The sequence below is a fragment of the Dreissena polymorpha genome, chromosome 16 (genome assembly GCF_020536995.1).
Source record: "Dreissena polymorpha isolate Duluth1 chromosome 16, UMN_Dpol_1.0, whole genome shotgun sequence".
Taxonomy (NCBI): domain Eukaryota; kingdom Metazoa; phylum Mollusca; class Bivalvia; order Myida; family Dreissenidae; genus Dreissena; species Dreissena polymorpha.
The window spans coordinates 14,300,839-14,325,433 of record NC_068370.1 but is presented as its reverse complement, the minus strand read 5'-3'; the positions used below and the strand labels follow the sequence as shown (position 1 = coordinate 14,325,433).

The 24,595-nt window shown below is 34.5% G+C and overlaps 2 protein-coding genes across 2 annotated transcripts in view; one reads left to right on the top strand and one right to left on the bottom strand.

Moving 5' to 3' along the window:
* Window positions 1-57: 57 nt before the first annotated feature.
* On the top strand, window positions 58-10,673 carry LOC127861586 (uncharacterized). Its single transcript, XM_052400195.1, has 10 exons — window positions 58-174; window positions 3,574-3,771; window positions 4,259-4,386; window positions 5,766-5,883; window positions 6,099-6,236; window positions 7,021-7,197; window positions 7,843-7,965; window positions 9,017-9,079; window positions 9,303-9,390; window positions 9,649-10,673. The coding sequence occupies exons 1-10, from the start codon at window positions 111-113 to the stop codon at window positions 10,145-10,147; spliced, it is 1,596 nt and encodes a 531-aa protein (XP_052256155.1). The 5' UTR covers window positions 58-110; the 3' UTR covers window positions 10,148-10,673.
* A 101-nt stretch (window positions 10,674-10,774) lies between these two features.
* LOC127861587 (arylsulfatase B-like) overlaps window positions 10,775-24,595 on the bottom strand; it is a 36,220-nt gene continuing 22,399 nt past the window's right edge. Inside the window, exons 6-9 of the mRNA XM_052400196.1 lie at window positions 21,191-21,286; window positions 20,098-20,347; window positions 15,431-15,582; window positions 10,775-12,484 (exon numbers count right to left, since the gene is read on the bottom strand). Coding sequence (XP_052256156.1) covers window positions 12,204-12,484; window positions 15,431-15,582; window positions 20,098-20,347; window positions 21,191-21,286 — 779 coding nt within the window. The 3' untranslated portion in view covers window positions 10,775-12,203. The remainder of the gene's footprint in view (window positions 12,485-15,430; window positions 15,583-20,097; window positions 20,348-21,190; window positions 21,287-24,595) is intronic.

Below are 24,595 nucleotides of genomic sequence, written 5' to 3'. Positions count from 1 at the left end.
GCACAAGGGCCTACACAACGAACACAACTTCCGTGTTTAAGATTTTATTACACTCGGGTTAATCGGTATTTTAGGATGGGGAGATGAAATCGGCATGTAAATATTAAGTGATGATGGCATTTGGTAAACGAATTTATGTGATCGTATGCTTATATTTATGTTTGATTGCTAAAGGTAAGAATTTATGTTGTACATTGTTTATCCTAACAATATTGATCACTATCTTTGCTAGCATTTGATACATACCAAGTGTTAATACTAACACTTTAAACATGTACGGTCAAATGGTGACCTCGTGAATAGTAAATTGTCTTATTTTCCAGCACTACAATTAGTAGACGTGTTCGAAGAGAGGATATTCACAAACTACTTTTCATTACATACATTTATGACCATAAGCTTGAATTGTTTGGTGTTAAAGGAAGATAACCATCATAATTCAAAATTCGAAAATGTTCAATCGCAATCTCGTTATCTTTTTTTTTTGCTTAACACCAATAATTTTATGTTTTGTCTCTAAGTGAGTACTGTAAAAGAACAATTATATAATTGACATTGAATTTAATTAGAAACTTTTAAGACAGACAACACACGGACTTCATGACTCAGAACGTGTGTATAAGGCCACAATTTAGATTTATGTTTTAGTTCGAAACCGAACAAATGCAAAGCATCGGGTGTATAAAGTTGTTTGATAGCTAACCAAACATGTGGCCCAGATGTAATAAAAAATCATATACGCGTAGACAGACGGAATCTGTAAATATGTTTCGAAAATGTAACATTGCATACATTGGTTGTATGTGTTAATCATTTTCAAATATTTCCAAGTCTGGCAGTGTAGTACTAATTTAAAGCGATCTCAGTTAATTCCTTCACAGACAGAAAATGAAAACTTTCCAAAAACGTGTAACGTGTGTCAAATACTTTAAAAACATGTTAAGTGTCCATGTGTCAGTAAATCATGTAACTTTACACTATGAATCGGTTATATGTGTTGTATAAGTTATTAAACGATCAAGTTCGCGTTGTACGTAAAGACCAAAAGCATAACAATCAAATAATCTATTAAACAAGTTCTTAACTGCTAACTGCCGTTACGGTAGATGAATTATATATGACAACTTTGCATATATGTATGGGGATTAAATATACCGCATTCAGAAGGCACATGCATATAGTATTACTCATGTTGAAACTCCAGAAGCAGTATAAAGATAGTTATTCCTATTGTGTCAGCTAGTATCATGCGACGAAGAGAATTAATCAAACAAAATACGTGCAGATTTATGTTATTTTTCCACTTGTTAATTTCTTATGCGCTTTTTAAGTAATAAGTAACGCACAAACAAAGTTCAGCGACCGGTCGAATAAGATGTTTCTAAGATACATAAAATTGCATACATTTTCAGTATTAAACTAAATTGATTCACTTCAATTTTGAAAGGGGCTGAAAATCTTGCAAATGAAATCAATCTATATGATGCAGATCTATATGATACAGATCTATATGATGCAGAAATACGAGCACTAATCATAGCTTCTCTATAAAAAATATTCTACCTCAAACGATGTTAGTCATTGACAATACTCAGCTGGGTTGTTCCTATTTAAACTACTCATTTAACATTTTTAAAGAGAAACATACTTTAAAACAGTTGTAATGTTTGTACCATGACCCAAACATGCAGTATTATTTACATATTTAAGATCGTTTGCGCTCTAAAATTACTAGACTTAAAAATTTGAAACCGCCAACAAAACATCCGTGTTAAGATTTCATATTTTAAATATTCTGTGTACCATAGCAATATACGAAGGTAAAGATCAGGTAAACGCGCATGTACTTACCAAGTAAGCATTTTTATTCATAAAAGAAAAGTGTTGTTTTTTTGTTAAAATATGTATTTATTTATTTTTAGGAGAAGGCAAGAAGTTCAATAGTACAATACCAGATATTTAAGGTGTATTTTTCTGAACAAATAAGGTGTTTTACCGTTCTTAAATAGATCAATGACGTGTGTGCTTACATACCAGTTACATTACATATGAAACAAACATGTCTACCGGCATGTACACAGGCAAATACCCTGTTGTTTTTGTAGTTTTCTTCGGTAGATTGGAAACCGTTTATGGCAAATAATTATAGTGTCATCGATAGTTAAATAGCAAAACAGAGTCCAATGCGTTTTCTGATAGCGTGCTGCAATTTTTTTTTTCAATTTGCTTTTTTGTGCTTACTAATGCATGACGGCATATATCAGACCATGAATAGAAGGCACATTGGTGAAAATCTGAGCACTTATTGAACATATTGCTTATGTCACCTTTGGACAAATGTTAAATGACTTTAGGCGTTAGGGAACATGATCGTGGATATTAATTATAAACTTAGTTAACTTTAATTTTTATAATAACAGTCATCAAACGAATTAATCGGCTTACTTGTGTATTTACCTGCGCGTCTTTCTTGTATGAATTAATTTTCACATTTAGCACATGTTATTACATGATTGACTTAAATATCATTTACATGCCAATTAACAGTTAATATATACAAAAATCACAATTCAATTTAATTTAAAGACGTTTTACAATCCCATATCTAGAATAATGCTAACAATATACTCTAGCAAACATGTACTCAGCCCAACCAGGTGCCAAGTAACAAACGAATCCATTCAATAACATTAAAACAAAGAATGCAATATTAACAGATAAACCGCTGGCTGCTATGGTCTTTGCTCTTTCTTCCTTAGGGGAATTTATGGAACATATTTTGTTCTGAAACCTCAATGTGAACCGAGTATTTTGCAGGGTAGATCCGCAGCAGATGTTTTTTTTTTATTTTGTCAGATACATACTTTTGTGAAGATAATTCACTCCAAATAAATTAATTGTTGGTACAACTTCAACAATTAGATATGTGGATGTGACAGACAAAATTTATTTTTAATTCAGTCTTAATCACAATTGGTTATATTATTTATAGCCATAATATTTTGTATCTTATTAACTATATCAGGAATGTATAGCCATAGGTTAGCATGAAAATGATATATTTTTTTACCTTTTACCTTGAGGTATGGCCTTGGCCTGAAAGTATCCGTGCGGTTTGTATATAACTCATGGATTGATAAAGGTTAATGTTTCTTTCATGTTATTTATAAATCATTCAATGCATGTAGAAGAATTACCACGGAAACCCCAAAATGTATATTTGCTTAACATTCGACCTTAAAATATGACCTTGATCTTTAAATAACCAACTGCAATTGTCGCTCGTAGGTTCGCAACTTTCATGTAAAAATTGTCTTGAAAATGCTCAGTGGTACGATTGTGTTGTTGTTGTTTTTTTTGTTTTTGATGATGTTCTTTGGCTTCGAAAATTTCATGACTTGTATAGTGTCGGTATGCTGCACTTATAACCGTGTTATTTGTACCTTAAAAGATTTTACCTGTCATATCAAACTCAATCATTTAATGCAAAAAACTTCATCAGAAAATACAGGTTAATGTGTTTGTTAATTTCATATGAAAGAAACTCAACGTGTTTTATGCACTTTATTTAAGGATCGGGCTATTATATTTCTTCGACGAGTGAGACGTGGCAAGCTGCTGGTACGTACTGTGAGCATGCACAACCAAAATATCAGTATAAAGGCAGTGGTGTTCTTGAACTCAACGATACCATCGAGATTGACGGAGATATTCCTGAGGCTGGTGTTTGGATCGGATATTTCAAGGCATTTACAGAGTTTGAGTTCGAAGGTAAAATGTTTATGATTTATGGTTTAATTTTTTTTTTCAAATGAATATTTATTTTGAAATATGTGACCACTAAATTATTGTATTATTATAGTAGATTATTCCGTTGTCTGCAAGACGATTATGTTTTAATTTATCTCATGCATTTCCATTGAGACATCATCGTTTTAGTTAAGGACTTTGCAAGCTAAAGACGTCATTTTAAGCATGACTATTTGAAAAGTATTTAAATAGGTCTTTACCCAACACGGTAATGTACTGTTATAAAATACTGTTTTATTTGTATTTTCTTTGGTAGTTTATGCATAATATTGTGCGCATAATTTGAATTTACTTATCAAATCATCTTAATGAAAAGAAATTGTGTATAAACAGCGTACTGACAACTATAGTTTTGGAATAAATATATATCGTACTTGCTTTCCACCAATCTATACGTGAGGTCTGTATTTCCCATTTAAATACGCATTGTTTTTGTATTTTCTAAAAGGTTGCGGAATGAATAATACTGGCAATATAACGTACACAGTTTACAGTCTGGCCCAATGTCATCATCTCTGCGGAGGAACCCATATTGGGCTTATCGGTGCGACTAGTCTGAACTCTGACCCTCTAAAGGTAATATTGAAAGCTTGATGCAAAGACGGAACGTTTACAAACAAGCAGCAATGTTTAACGTTCAAACTTTATTTCTGCATGATACTTGCGTAATCGTCCATTACATTAATACCAGGGTCACAGGTACCTCACACACAAACCTCATACTGTGACGTGTATGTTGCGAAACGAATTTATTACAAAACATTCAGAGTGTTCAGGCTCCGCGCGGGCATACATTACTTTTTTCTTTTGTAGGGCACAAACGAGACAATCAAGTTTGGCTTTATGCGATTTTCCAATGATGTACAATAACGTTTCGGAATGAACTCGTGCATTATCCTAGTTGTTTTATATAAATAAAAACCAGTATAGGCAAAAATCCTAGCTTCAGTTTGGCAACCAAATACGTCGATCAATTTAACTTAAAAATAATGATACAATCGAAAGACAAAACATTTATGTCAAAAAGTGTAAAAACATTTTTTATTTAAAAAAAATATTGATGGTATTGTTTACATTTAAAATTCCGCTTACTATAAAATTATATTTTGTAGTTATAACACTCTGGTCAAACAACAGAAAGTGTTAGTAGATTGGATAAAGATCATGAGTGTACTTAATAATGTACAAAGAGAACAAATGTCAATGTTTTATGCGCATTGATCACTTAACGTTTTACATTTGATAAATGCTCGCACTTATTTTTCAGACATTCTACTGTGTTAATTTGCTTAATGTCTTGCTTAAATAGACCAAACTTATATGGCATTGTTATTTTTGTGTAACCATATAAATAAATATGGATAGTAATTCATTTTAGGCGATTAACGTACAACTTTTTTTTTATTTGTCGTTTTCCACTCTACCTTTTTTAAACCTTCATTGTTATCCATAATTAAATACATTGCAAGTAAACATTTATTAAAACAATCCATGTGGAATCAAATAATGCAGGTTTGAATTATCTTTCAGACAGTTTATACAATTACTTTGTAACAGCTTAGATTAATACTTATACATATAGGTGACAAAAGTGAAACATGATAGCACATTTTCGAAACAGTGTGTATTTCACCAACAGAGTTTATATTCTGTATTTAAGAAAACTCGAATATATTAAAGAGTTTCGGTCATTCCTTTTATATATATTAGAACTATAATAATGTAAACGCACGGAAAAGAAGCAAAACGTGTACCTATGTTTCAACGTCATATTACATTTTTGGATTCAGTTCGAATTATTTGCACGTAGTTCAGTTTATCGACGTACTACTGGTGATGTTTACCGACATTTCTTAATAAAATGTTATATCAACATATGGTTTGTCTCAGCAGGAATGAAGCGGTGCTAATTATTAAAATAGCTACAACCTTTTAGTATAATTTTACTTTTACAGATGACATGTGTGTGCATAAACACACTGACGTATTATCTGATTAACAACATATGCATATCTTGTGGTGATATCATTTGTGGCAAGGACACGAGAAGGGCTGTGTATAGCGTTTTACCCGGTATTTTTTTTAATACATATGTTCATGTTTTTGAATAGTGTAATAACATAGCTATTGATATGTCAATATCTTGCTTGAATATTTAACAAACATAATTTTATTAATACAAACTTTTTTTTGTTGTTATTATCATACTTATTATTTTTATTATTATTTATTATTACTATTATTATTATTATTATTACTTTTATTTAGTATTGTTATTATTATTATAGATACTACTTCCGAAGAAAGAACAGATGATTTCAATTACTTATGCAAAGTATCTACCTCCAACCCGAACGCATCCGCTTGGGTGCATTGTTCAGATACTTACACTAGCAATACACGTGGTGTATGGTGTAGACAAAATGGTAAAGCATACTTATTTTATATCCACTTGCTATTCTACAACAGTGTTTTTACAAGTATTTAAATGTATTACTTGAGTGGTACACTTTTTTGACAGTGTTGTATGAACATCGACAGGAACAGTTGAAGCTCTATGACACAAGTTCGGCACACAATAAACTAACTGTAATTACAAAGATACACGTTTTACTAGTAAAGTATGTTTATTGACCGAATCACAGTGTAAACAAGTCTTAAATAACAAATGTAGAAACGCTCCGAGAACGATTCAATGATATAATGTTTGAAATTTTGGTTGGGCACAATAGTCATATTTTGGCTATATTTTTTTTATGAATTTTAAGCTTCCATTATTTAACGCAAAGTATAATAAACGTACAACTATGTAAAACACATTTAAAGTTGTGAAACGAAAATACCCAATTTTGTTAAGTATTAATGTTAACATGGGTAAATAAATACAGGTAAATGCAGTGCATAGTGGTGGTTTGTTTCCAATCGCGTCTCTCAATAAGGTATGTCCATCTGGAGCGTCCATGTAAACTAACCCCTTTTAAGGTATTTTTAAGGTGAATGAAAAATGAATATATTTGTGAAATGACAGTCGGTGAGACCGACAAACTTGCGATAGCTGAAGGGTACACGCAAGAAATGTATATTTGTAATTCAAAACTCAATTATAGAACACAGTATGTTCTTGTAAAGTGTATTTGGACATAATTATACTGTTTATGGTCTTAAAGTGTAGTTGTTTTCTTTTGATTAGAAATTGAGCATTTACTTTAGAATCAGCACAACCATTCGTTTCCGGGATAAGCTTCTCTGCGTGGAATACTGCTAATGATTATTGCGCCAACAATAGATCATTTCCGTCATCTGCGGTAGGGTTCAAAGGCAGTCGTCCGTTCAACAATATGACATTCACAAACATTCGTCGTGAGTGGACTCTTCATCCAGGAAATGGTATGGCTTGCATGTTTCTTATATACTTGCTTTGGGCCCAGTAACAAGTGTATTTTATGTTTAAGCTGCTAATCTTGCTATTGTAAAAAAAGCAGATCAGCTTAACAAACTAATCTAGTTGTTATTGACAGCCCTTATGATCGTAGACTGATATTTAAAACAAGTACGTTCAAAATAACAAAACAATTCCATTAATAGTATTTAAATGCGTTAAAACTATCCTTATATCGAAATGTAAATTGGAAGAAAACAATCGACTAAATTTAATTGTTTAGCAACAATTGTATAGAATCGAGCGAGTGCGAAATCGTTGAATCTTTGAATGTTCCTCCTGCAAACAGACCATGCCCATAAACAGTTTTAAAGAACTGATTATATGGTTAATTATTAACTTGTTACAAATGTGTACTGTTTATCAAAACAAACATACCGGATTTTAAAATGGCAACATTGTTTGACTTAATACTCTTTTTAACACTACCAGTGTCAGTTTAACAATAAATCGAATAATGCATTCTTAACAACATTCTTTCATCTAGTTTTCTGTAGATACATGTAATTGCATTGCCCTTACGAAAATCAATTGGTCATGAGGTTATTTACCTTAAGCTAACGTGTTTACTTGCAATATGTTATATACCATAGGGACTTCAAGAAAAGGACCAAAAATGTTTGCTTACATTAAACATGAATCAAAACAGATTATGTTTGCAAACGAATCATCGGTGGCGACAAAACAGATTTTATGTTTTGGTAGTAAATCTACAAGTAAGTGATGATAGATTTTCAATTACACATGTAAATTTGAGATGTGCATTAGCAGATATCACTGAGGTATCAGTTTCTGTGACCTTCAGGGTTATTGCAAATAAAATTTAAAATGGGCGTTATAATTTTATTGCATGCTTACTTATAATAAACATTTATGTAAGGTCCATTTTATGTATGTTATCTTATTTGACATTTCCGTATTTTTGTAAAAAATTGTAAGCGGGACCAGTTCATTGAATAGTTTGGAATATAAAATATGCATGTTGAAACATAATATGTGGTGGAAAAAATAATTCCATTTAAATTTCATAGGTAGTAGACTTCAAATATGCTATAAATTACCCATTTTTGCGATTTCAAATGTCATTTTTGTTATCAAAACTTACCTAATACATGGTTTATTTTGCAAAACAAATTAACCAATAAACTACCGCATGGATATTAATTATACTAACGATGCAGTGGCAGACCATTTTAAAAGTTATTGTACCCAGACCATTGGCGGTATGAGTTAATTCTTATATTTGATAAAACAGACAATTCTTTTAATAGAAGTAATAATATATTACTATATGTAAGATTCGAATCAAGTCTGCTATAATTGCTGAACAAGCAAGAGAAAGTATAGATGAAAAACATCTTGCTTTTAATTATGAGTTATACATGAAGCATGTGAAAAAGTTGCATTAATGTATGCCATCACGAGCACAAAGAACTATCAAATAATAGCATATAATAAAAAAGAAAGAACAACAACTTAAAAGATCCTTTAAAGTAGTTTTTTACAAAAAAAGGTACAAAGACGATACATTGGATTGCAACTCGCCTGCTAATCAGTTGATATACAATAGTAAATTGTGTACAGAGACGATCTCACTATAGTAAATGATAACAAGGTATGGTGTGAACAATTTAACGTTTTAAACATCATTTTACATGATAACCATCAGATTATTTGCCTAAAAGATAACACGTTAACTTCAAGCAAATCGTTATCTTCTTGAATTGTAATTGAAATATCAAATCGTTTACTGCTTCAACAACCCAGCCAAAGTCACAACGCCATCAACTAGCGGTCAATCTGACACATCATCAAAGAAGTCATCACAAGGTGGGATTTAAAAACAATCGAATACACAACCTTTTGTGACGATTTTGGTTTCATTTTTATTCATTCATAATTATTTAATATAAACGTTAACTTTTGCATTTAATGCGATTATAAATACACCGATGATACAAAGCACACGTCCGAATCTACTATTGTACTACATTTGTTTAAAAAAATTACGTATACCAAATTAAAAATCATTATTATATTTTGTTAATTGTAGAGTCCTCAACTACAGTAATAGCGTCTGCAGTAACGGTTGCAGTTGTTCTAAGTTCAGCTCTTGTGATCGTTATTGTGCTCAGAAACAAGTAAGTCAATAAAAATCCAAACAATAAAAAAGGATATAATTCACGCTCATTTACATTCGATATTGAACGTGTTAATATTGTTTAAACGTCTATTCATTTCAAGATGTTTACATATTTTGTTTCAAACATAGTATACAAAATTAATACATTTAATCTTCAAAGTTGTATAATTAACAAGTCATAATAATAATCACGTTCACTTGGCATTACCGTCCTACTGACGATGTCATTGTTACACGTTATGCACTTATTTTATAGAGGGAAATTGTGCTTCGCCATAACAAAAGGTTTACAATTGGAAAACACAGATGACAGCAACCGTATATCCTTAGCAAAGATTGAATCCAAAACAAATGAGAACTCCCAAAGCCCAGAGGCATATTTGTACAATAAGAATACACGTGGTTGCACGAAGGACATTGATGAATATGCCGATATTGACAACGATACTGCGAATTTTAAGTGCAATGAAACCGGTTTCTATCAAACTCCATGTGCCCCTATGATGAATCATACTTATCAAGAGATACACGCGAATGACGAATACGCCGGAATTGATGACGTTCGAGGGGACAACGACGATTACGATTACACTAACAAAGCATTTAGGGATGAAAAAGCTGAGTCTTCAGACAACGTTTACAGTCATCTAAACTCTGGTGGTGACGAGGCCAAAACATCGTCAAGGTGGTGGAACATGACTATGTCGAAACCTCCGGTGTCGTTAGAAACTAAGCATTACAACGTACACGTTTGATAAAGACAACTTCCTGCATAATTATAATATATTGTAGATAAAGTCAATATGATTTCATATTGTGTGAGTAATGTGACGTTTCAATCATTTTTTAGAAGACTAAACATATTCTCTTTAGTAGTTGTGTATCAACTTGTGTTTTGTATTTGTTTGTGTTTTCATTATTTTATTTCGCAGTCACATTAACTTGCCATATTTTTTATTTTACACTGATTACTCATTATAACATTTATTCATCTAATATGTCCATATGTCTTCTCATTTCTGAGTAAGAAGTTTAAGTAATAGCTATAATGTCAAATATTTCCGTTATAGACATTATTTGTAACGAATTATAAAGTGGTATATATTATCAATATTATCAAACATGTTAGTTTAAAAGCCCTGTACGTATGCGTTTAATTATAATCGCTAACTTTACTCGTTTGTTGGGTTTTCACATATAAGGTGAACTCGTTATTATAACCAAATGTATCATCTGGATGTTTTGTTGTAACTTTATAAACAAATAAATAAGTTAAGGATTTGTTTTTGTTATTTTTTATATCGGTAACAAAACAATTTTGTTTTTCTTTGCTTTTTTCACAAAATTTATTATGCTCAATCATAAATTTAACATATAAGAAATCCCGTTTCACATCTTTATGATCTAACATTATGTAATGCATATAATATATGATTGTTATATAAACACATGATCATAATTGGAAATAGTATCCTTAAAATAAAGCATAAACTTCAAATACATTCCAACAAAATACTTTTAATAGCAATCATTCAGATACAATCAGGTATCCCCACAAGAAAAAAGCCTAATACCTACCTTTGAAGTTTCATGTTGAAAGCTTCAACTGTTATGCTCGTGACAAACAACACCATATGTCGCCTTATCCTGGGCGCCTTATCAGAGTTCCAGTAAAATATAGAATTGATTAATTACAATTCATCTTGGAAAAAAGTCAAATCAAAATCATTGTAGTGAAAAAAGAAACTAAAATCGCAGTATTGTTGATGAAGAACAACAGTCTTTCAGTAACATTTACTACTCTGTATAAATGAAATGGTTGTAGAAAGTGCACATATTTCCCCTTAATAAATTATTACACCTGTTATTTACGTTTTGAAAATGGATGTTTGTAATCATTTATGATGTCACTTTATGACATCATAAGACATAAATGTGTGATGTTTAAGCTTCTACATACTATTGAAAATATTTAGTAACCGAAGTATAAAGTTTAAGACAAGGGACAAAATTGTCACAAAACCAGGTTTTCATTGTGAAAAAAAATCTGATAAAGGGAGACAACTCAAACTGAACTTTTGAAATGAACAAACAAAATTAACCCCCTTTGTAAGTTTGTTTTAAAATAAATCTATTTTTAATCGTGACGACCTTGACATTGGAGATATTGACGTGATTCTTTCGTGCGACACACCGTCCCATGATGGTGAACAAATGTGCCAAATGATTTTAAAATCTCATAATGAATGACATATTTATAGCCCAGACAAGCTCATTTATGGCTATTTTTTACCTTTGAACTCAAAGTGTGACCTTGACCTTGGAGATATTGACGTAATTTTTTCGCGCGACACACCGTCTAATGATGGTTAACAAATGTGCCAAATGATTTTAAAATCTCACAATGAACGACAAAGTTATGGCCCGGACAAGCTTGTTCCGCCCGCCCGCCAGCCCGCCAGCCAGCCAGCCAGCCAGCCAGCACGCCCGCATTCGCCAATCTAATAACCAGTTTTTTCCTTCAGAAAACCTGGTTAAAAAGAGTTGCTGTGACTCCTAAAATTATATATTTTTGGCTGAATATAAACATTTTCCCCTGAACCGTCACAGGGGCAGGTTTGCCCATTTATGCATTTGTGAAGATGCAGCGGAACCTGTAAATAAATTCTGAAATACACACATGCACGATTGGTGATTGATCGAATAGTTATTTCACTTGCCGTAATATTATAGTAACTTGTTTCAAGAGCAACTTTATATACCATTTATTCCCCCATAACAAAAGCTGAAAAGACATTAACAACAACACTATTAAAGCCATGGTCCCCAGAATCCCCCATGCTTAGCAGGGTCAGCCAACGGATCATCGTCTGGGTATCTGCAGGGAACCGCTGTGCTCTGGTAATACTGCAGACGATCGAGCATCTTCTTAACAATTACTGGTTCCTGTTCCGACAAGTCATTGTACTCGTTTGGATCCTTTGCGATGTTGAAGAGCCAGAGGTTTTTTACGTCTGTTTGCGGTGGATGCCTTTCTGTGATGGTTATTGCGGCTTTGCTCAAGGTTGGTGGAGGGATCCAACTGCTGTTACCTGATTGATGAAAATTATTTTTTATTTTACATTCAAGAAAACAGAAAAATCATTTCGGTGTCTTTGGGGGAGATCTAAAGAAAGTTTGTGTGCAACTCTATTTCATCATATAAGTAACTTTTGATAAGATATTTGACCATTCAGTAAAACTTCTTTTACTCGAGGTACTTGAATAACCGAAATGTTTCAGTTTTCCAAGGTCTCAAGAAATCACCAACATATTGGAGGCTATGAGAGAAATTATAAGTCCTATGCAAGACATTCTTAGCATGTTAAATGATAATCATACCTTGTTCATACAATAAATGATATATCTGTACAAAACAAATATTATAATTCGCTTTATTGTAGATTCCAGTATTTATGATAATTTATGAAATAAACAATTCATAGGATTGCACATTTGCTATTTACACTAGTTAACATCTTCTAATTGATATAAGATAAGAATACATCCCTTAATCTGGTTTCAGCTATCAACAGGTGCAAACAATAAATCCCACTCTTACACGGTTGTTGTGGGTAATTTTCAATATTGCATGAGATAAGGAACCAGCAAAGCTCTCAAGTTATCAACGCTCGAGTTAAAGCTGGTAATTTCTTAAATAATATTTATATAATTATCAATGATTATAACTTATAAGACTTGTTTGATTTACTGCGGGATCTCAAAGTATCCATGCTTGAATTAAAGAAGCTACACCTGGCCTTAATTTGACCCTTTTGTAAGATATTTGAAAAGACCTTAATTCGACCATTGACCTTAAATTGTGACCTTTACCTTATACCTTCTGACTAAGGGATATAGAGCCGTGAAACAGAATGTCTCATCCTCCTAATTACTTCTTTCGAGTAATTTAAATTCAATCTATGCTGGATAAAGTTATGTTCTGTACAAAATGATAAGAACTTATTTCATAAATTTGAATAAACAAGGGTGTTTGTAAAACATGCATGCCCCTTCTTCGAAGAGGGGCATAAATATATTGAATTCTGACCTTAAACGTGAAATTATTGACCTGATTCTGGTGTGATAATGTTGAAAACTTGTGGAATGTTTTTTAAACCAATCCATGCTGGACAAAGTAATGCTACTGACAAACTTTTAAGGACTGATTCCCTTGTAAGAACTTTGACCCCGAACGTTGACCTTGACATTGGAACAAGGGATCAGTTAGTCAGAATCCTAAACCTTAATTATGACTTTGACCTTGGACCTATAAACTTGGGTTTTGAGAGCGATACTCTGGCTTATCATGCTGATCACTTCTTGTAATTTATTCCAAATTATATCCATGCCCAACAAAGAAATGTTCCAGACAAGTGTAATGGACTGATTTTATAAATTTGGTCGGTGACCTTTTGTTCTGATCTTTACCTTAACATTTGGGACCTGGTTCGTGTGCCTGACACTCTCTTCTTATAATAAGCCATTATGGTAAAGAAAGCAAGATCCAACCATGCTGGACAAACCTGTGGTGCAATATTTCCCGCCGCTTGCCACCCTCCTACTGCTCGGGTGTTTAAATAATAATGATGTATTTTAAAAGGTTGTACAGACAGTGCAATAACGGAGAATGAATACTCAGGACAACATGAGCTGAAAATTCTGAATTCTGAATTTCTAACATCATATTATAGTTTAAATATAACTTAAACATATTGAATACTAACTATAACTCCAAGTTGCAATAGTTTTTAATATGTTTTATTGTTTTTGCCCTGTCCGTTGGTTTGTTTGTTTGTATGCCCAAACTTTAACATTTTGCCATAACTTTTGCAATAATGAATATAGCAACTTCATATTTGGCATGCATGTGTATCTCATTCAGCTGCACATTTTGAGTGGTGAAAGGTCAAGGTCAATGTCATCCTTCAAGGTCAAACGTCAAAAAAACAAATCCAAGGGAAGTAATGAACTTTAAAGGGAGATAATTATCTGAGCCTGCCAAATGAAAAAAACAAACAACCGTCGGACACGGGTGATGCTCCCTAAAGGTTTGTTTTGTCATAATATTGCACTATATATTCAGATAAAAGGAAACGCCTTGAGTGGCATAACTTTGTACAAAATAATACGATGGATGGTTTAGCAACTAAACATTTTAAAGGGCCATAACTCTCTAAATAAACCATCTAACCAGAACCCACAAATAACATGCGCATCTCCTCAATATAGTTAAGCTTCCCATAAAGCTTCATTGAATTTCAGTCAGTAGTTGGGGGGACAAGAATTGCACTATATGTACAGTTAATGGAAAATTTCAAAGGGCCAAAACTCTGTGAAAAAATCATCCGACCTGAACCCGCTGATAATATGCACATCTCCTCTTGGTAGTGCAGCATCCCATAAAGTTTCATTGAATTCCGGTCATTAATTGCTGAGAAAAAGCCCGGACAAAAATTGTGCACGGATGGAAGGACACACGAACAGACGAAGCGGCGACTATATGCTCCCCCCCCCCAAAAAAAAAATTGGGGGAGCATAAAAAGTCAAAGCGGCGCAGTAGGAGACATAGTGTTTCTGACAAACACAGTTCTTCTTGTTTTTTTTTTAATATTTTAAACAAAAACCTCTTATTCACAATGATGACATTTTGACCTAAATCATCTGTTGACATTTTTAACATTGAAACACATAGTTTATACGTTTTACCAGTAAAAATAAATATAACAAACTTAATTAAAATTAAACTAAACCTGTTTATTCTTGGTGCTACTTAAAACTAAACTCAGTTTTATGTTTGAATGCTTGAATGACTATTTTACTAATTTATTTACAAATTCTACTTTGTATACACTACATCTGAATCCCATATGATTATATTTTTCACAATATATATTAATATTGATTTACATTTTTTAGATTTTAGTCCATAACTTTTACTTAGAATAAACTAGTATTTACCCGATTATTTAGGCTTGACTTAAACTTGTATGCATTACCTGGATCGCCCGTAATTATTTTCCAGTCTCCCATTCTCAGTGCGGCCCGGATAGAGGTATCGAAGGTCCCGTTAAACACTGGGCTCCCAGAGGGAGGGGTCAAGGGGTCAATGTTGTGTAGGAGCTCCGTACGGGGGCTGTTGTCTCCATTGCTACAGAAAGTGTAGTGATAAAAATCAGAGACTTAATTGCCCCACCAATTATAATTTTGTTAACCTGAGTCACGCTGCAAACATTATAACCAGGTAAACCTGAATTATAACTTCAACAGGTTTATTCTGTAAACCATTTCCACATTGCTGCAATAGTTACTATAATGAAAAGTCTATATTATTGCAACGAATATTTGCACCGTGCCAAGATTGGTGCAATAATTAATTAAACCTCAGGGCTTCTACAGTCACTGTAAAGTTATCAAACCTAAAGAAGACCTTGATACAACTCGAGTAAAAGAGTCAACTGGACTTTCCGACTGCTGCATCTAGGTTTGTTAAAGTAACATTACTTCTCAAAATCTACGAAAATTTCGTACAATATTTCGTAAAATAAGCTTAACCAATTAAAAATCAGTGTTTCTTGTGGTACATGTAATTGCCGAAATTTCAACGCCAGATGTGGTCTTATAAAAACAGATGTTTATAGATACAAAATGCTCGTTGTTTTTCCATCTTAATTTCCCGCAATGATATTTATTCATACGACACATGAACACTAACATGGTGTTCGTGTGTCGTATGAATAGATATATTCGCGGGAAATTAAAATGGAATTAATTGTGTCACAAATAAACAAAAACGAGCATTTTGTATCTACAAAAATCTATGTAATCATACCACATCTAGCGTTGACATTGTGGCTATTTCTATAAGGAACACTGATTGTTTAGGCGTTAACTTGTTTTTATGAAATACTCAACGAAATTTTAGTTGATTTTGAGCGTTATAGAGACTTTAAGTGTGTAATTGCAATAATCTAAAGTAACATGTGTAAATAGTTACAAAAATATATTAGCTAAACCGGAATCTATATTAGTGTGCATAAGCAAAAGAGATTAAATACAGGTGCAGTGCGTTTTGTGTTTTAGGCCACAATTCACAAACAAGAAAGGAGAGGGATTTCTGCAAGTGGGGCATACACATTACAGTATGGTAAAGAACATAAATAATGTTGTCATCGTCAATTTTCAGTAAAACTCGTGTTATTCTAAAGTCGCAAAATTAAGAAAAAAACATCCAAAATATGAATTATTCGAATTAAACATGATTATCCTCGTCTTTATTAACTTAAGATTGCAGTGCCATGTATAAGAATTTTATAGTGGTCTTACAACACAGAGTCAGTGGACATTTTAACATGATTTTATTTAACACGACTTTGATTTCATCAATTAAAATGGAACAACGTCAACTATTCATCGTCAAACTTTAAACAATATTTTGCAAAAGTGTTTACTGTTCTTGCTTATGCCTTAAATTAATACAGATATTAAACAGTTAAGAAATAAAGATAAAAAAAATATTCTGGAAAAAAACGGTGCAAACATAGACTTTAAACTAGCAAACTTGCAATTCAAACTATCAATAGAGAAATAAGCTTATACACTCAAGATGTGACTGGGTTAATGGGTTCAAAATTGCAATAACATAAAATAGCGGAGTTTGAAATAAAATATAAACAAAGAAGAGCTGTGTTTGTGAAACACAATGACCCCGACTACGCTTTGAAGTCCCACGGCAGCTATTTTAGTGGAAACAAGGTCCATAATTTTGCAAAAAGCATTGGACAAAAACGAACTCACACTTCATCTGTAAGTTATGCTGGTAGACTCAAACACCAAAGCTCGGCTCCATATCTGAAAGTGTTGCGTAAAAACAACTCCGGGAAAAGGTTATAATACAGATAATTTCCAACTCCAAGGCTCTTTACTTTGCCAAAAATTCCTGAAAGTTTTTCACTTCTAAAGGTCATATAGGTAGTCTCACATACCAAATATCAGCTTAATATCTGAACATTGCGTAAAAAAAAAAAACATCCGGAAAACGGTTACTGTAAAGAAAATCTTTAATTCCAAGGCCCATAACTTCGCTAAAAATCAATGGACCGCAAAAAAAAACATAATTCATCTGTATGTCATGTAGCTAGATTCACATACCAAAAATCAGCCAAAAATTTGAAAGGTTGCGTAAAAGAAATCTCAGAAAAAAGGTTATAATACAGATCATTTTCAGGGTCGAAAGTTCTTAACTTTACCACAAATAAATGGACCGGAAAAAATGCCTGACTTCACCTGTATGACATGTATGTAAACTCACATACCATTATCAGCTCAATATCTGAAAGCGTTGCGTAAAAAAACTCAGAAAACGGTTTGTGTCACACTTGTGTCTCAAATCTCAGTGCCTTTTACTTTCTATTAATAGAGCTCGATAGGTCATTGTCGGCTCGGGTACTACTTATATGTAAATGTACTAAAACGTACCAGGTGATTTTAACGCTCAATCGGTCGTTGTCGGCTATTTCTTTGAAATTAATGATTTTAACATTAATGTCAATTTTCTGTTTAATTATCAAAACTATAAATATATTATCAAAACTCATACTTTAAAAGCATGTTGATGCAGTTTTTTTTTAAAGAGAAACTTGTTAAAGATAAACAATATCGTTTAACGATAATCGGTAGCACGTTTTACGACATCCGATTTTTGGCGGGAATACAACTTGGGTACAGTCTAGTATCGACAAGGTACGTTTAAGTATATTTACCATACCCGGGGTACATGTAAGTACACTTAAGAGTACCCGGGGTACATGTAAGTATATTTAAGAGTACCAGGGGTACATGTAAGTAGTAGGCGAGCGGACACTCACCAATCGATAATTAATAGAAGCTCCTAACTTAGATTACATCCCTTTAAAAACGTACTTCCATTGTCTAAAATAGACATTGTACCTACAAAATGAAAAACAAAAATTGTCTCTCTTTAAAGCTTACTACTTCCCTTGGCAACAATTTAGATCATTCAAAGGCCCGAATCTTTTTCGTTAAAAATCAATAGACCGGAACAAACGGTACACTTCAATCGGAAAACGCACTACCGGACGGACAGAAAAACGGCCACGGACAGACGAACCGATTGACGGACGAACAAGGCGACTGCTATATGCCACCCTACCTGGGGCATAGAGATCAGCTAAATATCGTAACGCATTGCGTAAATCTCCGGACAACTGTTATTATATAGACAATGTAAACGTCCAAAACCCAAAACTTCGCCAATATCAATGGACCGAAACGAATTGCACAATTCGTGTGTAGCTCATGTAGCTTACCACACATACCAAATATCGGCTCAATATCTGAAAGCATTGCGTAGAAAAACTGAGGCAAACGGTTATTATACAAAAAAGGTCAAAGTTCAAACTTCAAAGCCCATAACCTCGCCAAAATCAATGGACCGAATCGAATTGCACACTTCGTCTGTAGCTCATGTAGGTAGACTCACATACCAAATATCAGCTCAATATCTGACAGCGTTCCGGAAACAAATCCGAAATGCAATTATTAAATTGAAAATTGCCAAGTCCAGGACCGTGTCAAAAATCAATGGACCAGAACGAATTTTACACTTCATCTGTAGATCATGTAGGTAGAATCACACACCAAAAATCAACTCAATATTTAAAGGCGTTGCGTTAAAAACCTCCGAATAACAGAATGCCTGACGGACAGATGGACAGACGGACAGACAGTGCGAATCCTATATGCTACCCTACCGGTGCATAATTATCTCCCTTTCAAGTTTACTATTTCCCTTGGGGAAGAGATAGATCAGTCAAAGGCCTGTATCTTCGTCAAAGTCAAAGGGGTGTAACGAATTTTACACTTCATTTATTGGTGATGTAAGTAAATTCACATATAAAAAATATCAGCTAAATATCTAAAAGCGTTGCGTGAAAAACCTCCGGAAAACAGCATGCCATACGGATAGACAGACGGACACGAACGCACAGACAGACTGACGGACGGACAGTGCGACTGCTATATCCTGTCCTACCGGGTGCGTAAAAATCATCTCAATATCTGAAAGCGTTGCGTAAAAACTCCGGTAGGCCCATATCTTCGTTAAAAATAAACGGACCGGAACGAATTTTACACTTCATCAATTGGTCATGTAGGAAGACTCACATACCAAAATTCAGCTCAATATCTTAATTCCATTGCATAAAAAACCTTCAGAAAACTGAATGCCTGACGGACAGACGGACAGACAGTGCGACTGATAAATAACATCCTACCTGGAGCATAAAAAATCTTGAGGAAACATATAGGATTGAAAAATGTTATGAAAATAGTGTTTGTAACAAATACTATACATTTTTGCTTATGAAAGTCAATATGATTGCTGCAAATATTGACAGAAGAAAGACGACCTCAAGAGAAATGTTAGCATATGTTCAAATATCTGTTGCATAATTTATAAATGCTAAAAAAAGAAAAGAAAAAGTACCACACCCCAAACGTTCATTTTGGTGTTGGGAATTATGCTCTTTCAGTTGTTCAGTGCTTTACAAAATGAGTAGGCAAGCCAAGCTATGCCCAAACTTTAATAAATGACAAAACAGTTTCTGCATAATCAACATCACACATTACTTTGTTTGGAACTTACTTGATTGCGCTCCACTGGTCAAAGCCATCCAATGGTTTGGTTCCATTCAGATTCCCGCCGGCCAGTTTCACAAGCGTCGGAAACCAGTCAGTCACGTGCATGAGTCCGGGGGACGCAGATCCAATGATCTTATCACTGAGGAGCTTGCTGTGAATGAATCCCACACCGTGGGTCCCACCCTCCCAGAGCGACCCCTTCCAGCCTCGCAGCGGGTAGTTGTTACCACCGTCCAGGATCTGACCTCCATTATCTAATTACATCCAAAAAGTATAAGAGCTGTCCTCTGAATAAACGGGTTTTAATGCATGTGCGTTAAGTGTTGTCCTAGATTAGCCTGCGCAGTCCGCATAGGCAAATCAGGGATCACACTTTCCCCCTATTATTTATTTTTGCTAAGAAGAGACCATCTTTAAATGACAAATACCATAAAAAGCGGAAAGTGGCTTCCCTGATTAGCCTTTTAGCGGACTGTACAGGCTCATCTGGGACGACACTTTATGTGCACCGATTAATCCCTGTTTTCACAGAAAAAGGCTCATACAGTATTATGATTATAAACAAAGTAAAACTTAAGCTGTAACCAGCAAAAGAGGGCCTTATGAAGGAATTGGTCCATTACTTATGTCATAGAACTTACATCCAAATAGAATGACACACAACAAAAGCACTAGAGACAACAATCAAATACGCAACAAACACACACTAATGAAAGTAATGATTTTCAACTGGGATCAACACCTTCCAATGGTAAATGCAAAGCAATCACTGTTTTAAAGAAATCCCAAACTCACAGATGGCTCCAAGTTATTCATAAACATTAAAAGGAAAAATAAAACTGTAAATGTCCATAGATTCTAAAAAAAATCTTAATTTCAATGTAAGAACTAGTATTACTTTTAATAATTTCACTTTTTAACTACATGTATGAGTTTTTTGTTTTACAAAATATATTCAAGTTTGACAGGAAAAATAATTACATGTTATACTATTATAGCCCACAAAAAATATGTTTAATTTTGCAGTAAAGTGATGCACTAGCTCCATGACACGATTTATTTATCTTTATAAATCTGTCATCACAGACGTCACATACCGGTTGTGAAAATCATGACAGTGTTGTCCCAGAATCCTCTCTGCTGCATTGCCATGGCGATGTTCCCAACAGCTTCGTCCATGCACGAGACCATTCCTTGAACAGAAAAGGAACCAGTTGCATATTTTAATTTCAATTATATAAATCTAGCATTTTAAACAGTAATAAGTAAAATGAATCAGTTTCGTTCATTCGATAATTGTTAATATGGGGCCCTGTTTTACAATTTTTTATACATTATTTTATAACAAGAAATGAACTTTTGATAAAAAAAAAAATTATCAAGAAATCAGGTTTTTACATTAAAAAATAATGTACTGACATCAAGATATGGTTATATTTTCAACAAGAGCTGTCATGGGGCAGCGCGCTCAACTATTCAAGTGCTTGACAGTAAAACGTAAGCCATCATGGGGAAATTGATCAAATTATTCAATAAGGTCAAGGTAATAGTTCAGGTATATTTTCAACAATCTGTTGAACATTTGTTAAGACATAAAACAAACTAATAAGATTTTATTTCAAGTTTGATAGCAATAGCTATTAAAACAAGGGCTGTTTGTAAAACATGCATGCCCCCCTATATGGGCTATAAGTTGTAGTGACAGCCATTGTGAGAATACGTTTTTTGTCACTGTGAACGGTGGTGGTGGTGGTGGTGGTGGTGGTGTAGTAGTAGTAGTAGTAGTAGTAGTAGTAGTAGTAGTAGTAGTAGTAGTAGTAGTAGTAGAAGTAGTAGTAGTAGTAGTAGTAGTAGTAGTAGTAGTAGAAGTAGTAGTAGTAGTAGTTGTAGAAGTAGTAATAGGTGGTGGTGGTGGTGGTGGTGGTGGTGGTGGTGGTGGTGGTGGTGGTGGTGGTGGTGGTGGTGGTGGTGGTGGTGGTGGTGGTGGTGGCGGCGGCGGCGGCGACGGCGGCGGCGGCGGCGGCGGCGATGGTGGTGATTATAGGTCGATCATGGGTTTGTCAGATTTATTCAACGTTAACGATAATACGATAATGTTTGATTATTCTTCTAGTATAGTTCGCGTCTTCTTTTTATTTGCTTTAATTTCATCACCATTATAATTGCCGAATTCAACACCAACAACACCATCGACATCATCATGATTTACACCATAATGGAGAGCAGAATTAGTAGTAGTAGTAGTGGTGGTGGTTGGTTGGTGGTTGTTGGTTGTTGGTGGTGGCGGTGGCGGTGGCGGCGGCGGTGGCGGTAGTAGTAGTAGTAGAAGTAGTAGTAGTAGTAGTAGTAGTAGTAGTAGTAGTAGTAGTTGTTGTTGTAGTAGTAGTTGTTGTTGTAGTAGTAGTAGTAGTAGTAGTAGTAGTAGTAGCAGTAGAAGCAGTAGAAGTCACTGGGGGCTGACGAGGTCAAAGCGTAGTCCGTTTCGCTACGACGTCGGGTATATGTTTTACTACGAAAACATTGTTTAAAAACATATGACATCGAGAACGGATTAGTCGAAAATTGTGTTTTAAACATGTAAGATCATGCTTTTCTAATAACAAAACTCTGAATTTAAGCATAATGGCATTTCATAGGTTTGTTACATCAAATTATAATCCAAGATGTGTCTGGTTTATGCGGTTAAACATGAAATATACCGCTGATTTTCAAAGCGAAGTCAAGTTTCACTTTTAAAAATGCAATTAAGGTTTACAACTGTGTTTAATTGACACAATTTTACAATTTCCATATTGATCTATGTATCGTTAAGCCACTGGTGTGTTTAGAAATGTGTAGGGTGACTCAGTTATCAGAAATAAAGGTTAAATATTAGTATTAGGCATGATCATGTCTCTGACAGTATACGTATAAGCCTCGCTACGACAACGCTTTAGCGTGTATGCGTTTCTCACAGAAGACGTATTGGTTATCTCTCGAAGGCAAAATAAAGAAAAAAAAGTTAATACAGAGTCATGGAGTGGCTGGATGTTTCCTTTGAGGAAGAGGTAGTAACAACGGCACAACATGATTCGAAGCGCACAGTCGACATTCTATTGCACATTATTATGATATAATTAAATTCACGACTAGGCCAAATGAAACGATTAAACTCGAAAATCCATATAATATAAGATGACAGTTGAGAGTCGATAACCTAATGTCGTCGGTCTCAATAAAAATGACGCATCTTTACCTCGTGACAATCCCTTATACGTTCATTTTGATACAGACCGACGATAGATTTTCAGCATACGGTACTCTTTATCAAATAACATTCGATTCTCGTTATGCCCAACTCGCTTATCTCAAAACTCTGCTTATGTCAAAGTAAATCCCATGTCCCAACTTCGATCATTATTTATCTCATACGGAATTTGATTTTTACATTGTATATATATCAAAGCGATTATCTTGAAAATCGGTTATCGTCAACTAATTTTGAGATGAATTTCATGTTCGTATACATGATTTTACCTGTAAAATCCACACCTGTAACAGCCGTAAGGTGTGGAAAGTAGGACCCCAATGGCACAAATCCGCAATTGCATAACCAATATATTGTTGTAAAGGTGTGGCAGTGGGTTCTGTCACAGGTTATTGTTTACTGCGTACAAGACAGCCGGTAAATTTACCTCGTGTTACAATGCGGTTAAGGCCCAGTCTCACTATGATGCCGGCGGAGCCCCAGTGCGTGATCAGGCATCTACCGGGTTGAACCGGGGCCCTACCGGGATGAACCGGTGCTCCAGCGGGATGAACCGTGGACGACCGGGGACAACCGGGGCTCCACCAGGGCTCCACCGGGAAAGTATTAAAATGTTTAATACCTCCGGTATGAACCGGAAGTCACCGGGTAGGACCGGCAACGACCGGCTTGGCACCGGGAACAACCGGGACTGTACCGGGAACAACCGGTATGAAACATTTGAATACTTTCCCGGTGGAGTCCCGGTTGTCCCCGGTTAAACCGGGGCGTTGCCGCTGCTCTGCCGGGGTCTGATGCCGGTATAGTCCCGGTGAGTGCCGGCGTAGTGACGGTATACCAGGACTCTGCCGGGACTCTGCCGGCTTTCACCGGGTTCAACCTTTTCGTTTGGATGTTCATGCGCACAGTGAAGCACGGCATCTTTTGCACTGGGAAATGGCAGTTTGCAGTAACTGCAAACTGCATGTGATTTGTCCTGAAATGGATACAGAAACTTCGTTGAGCAACCTATACATTATATTTGTACTTCGTTGCGCAACCAATACCTACTCTGTGCGAAACCTATACATAAAGTGACTTGTAATTTCCTTCGAAAAAAAGCGTTTGAATAATTAAAAAATATGTTCGTAACCTGTTTTGCACTTTAAAATGTGTAATGTACACTGAATCAAAGAAACATGTAGTTTTATTTTATTTAAGTAACCGTAATTAGCTATTTTAACAGAATAACCACCTTATGCATTGCTTCAAATCA

Bases quoted from the DNA above. Each gene is read 5' to 3' on its own strand.
- LOC127861586 (XM_052400195.1), top strand. From the start codon at position 111: ATGATGGCATTTGGTAAACGAATTTATGTGATCGTATGCTTATATTTA. The intron at 175-3,573 runs GTAAGAATTTAT...ACTTTATTTAAG, and splicing joins TTTATGTTTGATTGCTAAAG to GATCGGGCTATTATATTTCT. The intron at 7,966-9,016 runs GTAAGTGATGAT...TCAACAACCCAG, and splicing joins TTTTGGTAGTAAATCTACAA to CCAAAGTCACAACGCCATCA.